Source organism: Eurypyga helias, unplaced genomic scaffold (genome assembly GCF_000690775.1).
Source record: "Eurypyga helias isolate BGI_N326 unplaced genomic scaffold, ASM69077v1 Scaffold49466, whole genome shotgun sequence".
NCBI classification, from domain to species: Eukaryota; Metazoa; Chordata; class Aves; order Eurypygiformes; family Eurypygidae; genus Eurypyga; species Eurypyga helias.
In genome coordinates this window covers 1-4,958 of record NW_010258235.1, presented here as the reverse complement: position 1 = coordinate 4,958, position 4,958 = coordinate 1, and the positions used below count along the sequence as shown (strand labels likewise).

General features: G+C 42.8%; 1 protein-coding gene across 1 annotated transcript; it reads left to right on the top strand.

Moving 5' to 3' along the window:
- The first annotated feature begins 1,554 nt into the window (after positions 1-1,554).
- LOC104503439 (b(0,+)-type amino acid transporter 1-like) lies at positions 1,555-4,140 on the top strand. Its single transcript, XM_010154263.1, has 2 exons — positions 1,555-2,364; positions 4,003-4,140. The coding sequence occupies exons 1-2, from the start codon at positions 1,555-1,557 to the stop codon at positions 4,138-4,140; spliced, it is 948 nt and encodes a 315-aa protein (XP_010152565.1).
- Positions 4,141-4,958: the final 818 nt, after the last annotated feature.

The window sequence follows — 4,958 nt, the reverse complement described above, 5'->3', positions numbered from 1 at the left end:
AGCTTCCACTCTTGTTAAATCTACAGAATGATCAGTTGTAAATTTTTATTAGTGACTTTGAAATGAGGAGAAATCCATCTGGGATCCATTTCCTTGTGAATACTGGTGAGTTGGTATTAGGAATAGCTTCTAGTACCCCTTACAACTCCCCCAAACTTTTCACATTATTTTCTTCATATAATAATAAGATTTATATTGTAAAAAATCCCTACTCTTTAATGCATTTTGATTTCTTTCTTTGCTTCTTTGAAGAAATTAAAGGCCTTCAGCCTGATGCTAAGATTTGTGCAACTTTATTTCATTTAGCAAGAGAAATTATGACTTCTATATATTGTTTTTCTTACGGGCATGTGAGTTTGCTGACACTTGCACTCTTTTTGGAGAAAACTGCAAAGCTAGTGATGTGATTTAAAAAAAAAAAAACAAGCAAAGAGATATCTAAATTATTTAGAACAGAAGGAATTTTTAGACAAACAATAAAAATTCTTTTCTGCTTATGTTCATGACTTTTTTAGCTCAGAAAGTTGAGGAGGACAGATAGCTTTAAAGGTTCAAGGTCTGCTGTTTCCAGGAAGAGCTGAAGAATGTCTTACTCCTATTTTCTGGTATTTATCACAACAGAAGTCTGCAAGAGACCACCAAGGTCAGTAACTCTGCTTCTTTACATTTGTAGTCAGTGAAGTTTAGTTTAAGTTCAAAGGAGTCTATATGGACATTCCCATCTGCTCAATACTTTGTACATATCACAGATCTCAAAATACACCCTCATGCACTGTAACAATAATCAGATTTATAGCAGCACCCTCTCCAAAGTCTGAAATGTTATGTGTTAGATATTGAAGTAGGAGTCAGTGGCATTTCCAAAAGCTTGTACCTCTACGTTTCTCTTGGGTGTGCACTGAAATGTGTATATGATGAGCAGTGACAAAGTCCTCTGATGATCATGATCTGATAAGAATGTGCATACCTCATGTACATTGGCAAAAAGGGCCTATAAAAATGTAATTACAGCCTTTTCACTCCTCTCCTCCTGCACTTTCTAAAATTTGACACCTCACCCGCCCTCAAAATTGTCTTCTACTATTATGCAGAAAAACAGTCTCTGGACTGTTTTTAGAAGAACATTTCTGTGTCTTTAATTAAGACGCTGGGAAAAGTTCCTTGTTGAGCAAGGCCATAGCATGTTGGGTGACAGACTTGCTTGTTTGCAGCACTAATGCAGATGCTTGAGCTTTGACTATTAATCAAAGAATAAAGTACAGATTTGCATGGGGATTTTGCTTACCTGACCCCAATTTCAGATAACATTTGAAGCATAATTTGAAGGAGAGGTAATTGGTGACACAGTCCAGTAAGGTGCTGAGTGATTCAGAGGTGGTGCTGAATGCTATCCATTACCATTGCTTGCAGTGGGATTCAAAGGTAATCGAACTTGGCAGGATCTGAACCATGTCAAGATAAGATGGGTAATGAAAGAGTGCTAAACGAAGGAGGTGTTTGTTTTTCCTGACAGCGTGACTTTTGTAATTATTAACTTAACCCTAAAAGCCTGAGATGGTCCTTATTAAAGTGCCTCAGACTTACTCCATATTATCTCCTACCAACATCATCTCCTCCACAATGAGGAAAAGGAAGACAACAGAGTCATCTCATTCATCCACAGATCTGAGTGAAGGGAAGGAAAAATTAAGACTGAAGCAAGAGGTCGGCCTGATCAGTGGCGTGTCATTAATTGCAGGCACTATGATAGGCTCGGGGATCTTTATGTCCCCTGAGTGGGTGCTACATCATATGGGGAGCCCTGCCAGCAGCCTGCTTATCTGGGCAGCATGTGGTCTCCTGGCCATGTTTGGAGCCTTGTCATACGCTGAGCTTGGAACCATAATTAAAGAATCTGGAGGAGAATATATTTACATCTTGAGGATTTTTGGTTCTTTTCCTGCTTTCCTTTTCTCCTACACTTCTGTTATCCTGGTGAGACCAGCTGGTTTGGCAGCTGTCTGTCTGAGCTTTGCTGAATATGCTGTTGCACCGTTCTACCCAGGATGCTCATCTCCGCAGGTTGTCGTCAAATGTACAGCTGCTGCCTGCATCCTGCTTTTAGCTATCATCAACTGCCTCAACGTGAGGCTGGCGACATCAGTTATGAACATTTTTACAGCTGCCAAACTCCTGGCTCTGTTGGTGATCGTGGTGGGTGGATTGGTGCTGCTTGCCAAGGGACAAACTCAGAGTTTTCAAAATGCTTTTCAAAACACGACTGCAGGCATTGGGGCAGTTGGAGTGGCGTTTTACCAGGGACTCTGGTCCTACGATGGGTGGAACAACCTGAACTACGTAACTGAGGAGCTGAAGAAGCCTGAGGTGAGTGAGTGAGCTGGGTTTTACTTACTTCATGCTGCTGCTAATGTTTGATTCTGTCTGTGATTGTGTGGAGGGGCAATCAAGGGATTAGAGCATTGAGGAAAGGCTTTCCTCCTGGTTTGTTCAGTCTTCTGGGGATGGACACCTATGAATGTGTCCAGAAAGGGTAAAAAATGTGTCCAGAGAGGGTAAAAATTAGTCTCTATGCAAAATTTACAGCCTATGAAGAAGAAAGCACTAAAATGCCCCATTGACTGGAAAAAAAATATTAGACTGCAATTAGATGCTTTAGGGATTAAGTTTTGTCTTAATGTTCAGAGGATCTCACTCTAGACACTGAGGTCTATGTAGAAAAGCACTCATTTTGCTGTAATCCATAAAGGGTTCTTAACACTGCATATTCCCTAAAAGACTTGATCCATAATGTACGCTTCAAAAAAAACACTTACCTCTCCTCATTGCATGAAGGGGGAACTTCAGAGCAAGTCAAGCCTCACTGGAGAGGGAATCTAGCTCTCCGAGTGACCCTTGTCTTTAAATGTCTGCCTTTTAGGCATTGCTCTGTCCATGCTATAGGCACTGAAGTAGCTCACCTGCATCTCACATCAGCCTGCTCTGTACCATATTACCTCTTGTCACAGATCAGACACTAGAGCAGTGAACAACCCTTTTTAGAATGAGCTGTGTGAGGGCAGAGTGTATAAAGTGTGCTTTCTTCCAGAGCAACACCCAAGATTTTACAGATTAAATGAAAATACACAGTTAAATATTAATCTAAATGGCAGCAAAGATCATGTGGCACTCTCTCCCATGGGACCATGAGCACTGATATTTAAACCATTGCAGGGTGGAGGCAACAACATAAGGAATTGCTGTACTTTGTTTTACGGTGTGAATGGGGAACAGAAATGTTGATATTTCAGGTTTTTAGGTGTATACAGTTGCTCTGTGATCACCGTAATATTTGGTTTTGGGGATTTTTGTGGTTTGAGTTTGGTTTTTTTTTTCCCCCCAGTGCTTTCAGCTTCACAAGGTAGTGTTTGCTGATTTTACTGAGCGTTAAATTGATCCATGAAGTTCCAAGATAGTATCCTGTCATTAGGGAGAAAAAAAAATTCCTTCCTAGGGCAAATTTCCCCTCTGCGGCCCAGCTTTGATTTAGCCCTTAGAGCTGTTACATGTGATGCAACACACACACTGGTACTCCATCCATGCCAGTGGAATGTTCATGGGAAGATGCAGGACACCAGGAGACATAACACACTAGTAACAAATCAGTATTAAAGTAATCAAGAAGTATGCAAATGACATCTTGGGAAGCTATGAACCAGTCTGTTTGAATAAGATTTGGGTTTGTTGTTCATCTTGTGATTTTTTTTTGGTGTGTTGTTGTTTTTGTTATATTTTTTTAAGACTGGCTTTTGAAATGTACAACCTTACTGTTTACCTGACATCTTTGGGAGACTGGTGTAAAAACTGCCATGTGAATCTGAATCTAAGTCTTATTCTGTGGAAAAGCTTAGTGAGCGAAGGAGTTTGAATGAGAAACGTGGGTGGTGGCAAAGACAAAACAAACAAAGAAAGCCCAGTGGAGGCATAAATGTGATGTGGCTAACACTCTGGTCATCCCATTTCCAGGTGACCCTTCCCAGAGCGGTGATGATTGCCATTCCTTTGGTTACATGCCTGTACTTGCTGGTGAACGTGAGCTACTTAGCAGCCATGACTCCGTCTGAACTGCTGTCCTCAGGAGCTGTGGCTGTCACCTGGGGGTGAGCTCTGCTTGTGTCAACGCAGCCAACACACTCCTGTAAAATCATGGAATCCTTTAGGTTGGAAAAAACCCTTAAGATCATCAAGTCCAACCATTAGCCCAACACCATGTCCCTAAGTACCTTGACCACACGTCTTTTAAGTCCCTCCAGGGAAGGGGACTCAACCACCTCCCTGGGCAGCCTGTTCCAATACCTGACAGCCCTTTCAAACTACAGGTAGTCTCCTGAGTTTCAGGAGGTTTAGGTGCCATTCTCAGTGGGAATGACAGCCCCGCATTGGTCAGGCCATGTTACAGGGGCTCATGCTGGCAGTCCCCGCTCTGTCACCTTCGGGGCAGTGTATAGCCTTCCCCGCCAAAGGCCAAGACTGACCAGCCCTGTCTGGGCCATGGCCTCCGAGGTGCACCTCAGCTGCCAAGATGGGGTGCTCTGCAGCACACTCCTCATTCCTCATTCCCATTCCTTTTCACTGGGAACCTGTGGCTCCCTTCCAGCTCATGTTTTTCCCCATGGAAAGTGGCCATCAAGAAAGGGTGAAGCGCACACCAGGAGCATCTCCCCACAGACAGTGAGGATGCAGCCAGGGTGCATATCCAGACCTGGGGCCTGGGAGATTAGACCGGACGAGAGTTTTTCAGTTCAATTTCTTCATCTGTGGGGAAATAGAAAATGATGCTGACCTCTACAACACCTTTGAGAAGGAGAAATGTTATACACAGGTTGGGTAGCCTTTGGTACTTGTAGCTTTATGTTGGCTTGTGCTTTTCCAGAGTTGCACAGAAAGTATTTGCACCTGCCAACTGTATCCTGGGCTGTATC

Excerpts from the sequence above, each read along its gene's own strand:
- LOC104503439 (XM_010154263.1), top strand. The coding sequence starts at position 1,555 with ATGGTCCTTATTAAAGTGCCTCAGACTTACTCCATATTATCTCCTACC. Across the intron at positions 2,365-4,002 it reads AGGAGCTGAAGAAGCCTGAG|GTGACCCTTCCCAGAGCGGT; the intron begins GTGAGTGAGTGA and ends TCCCATTTCCAG.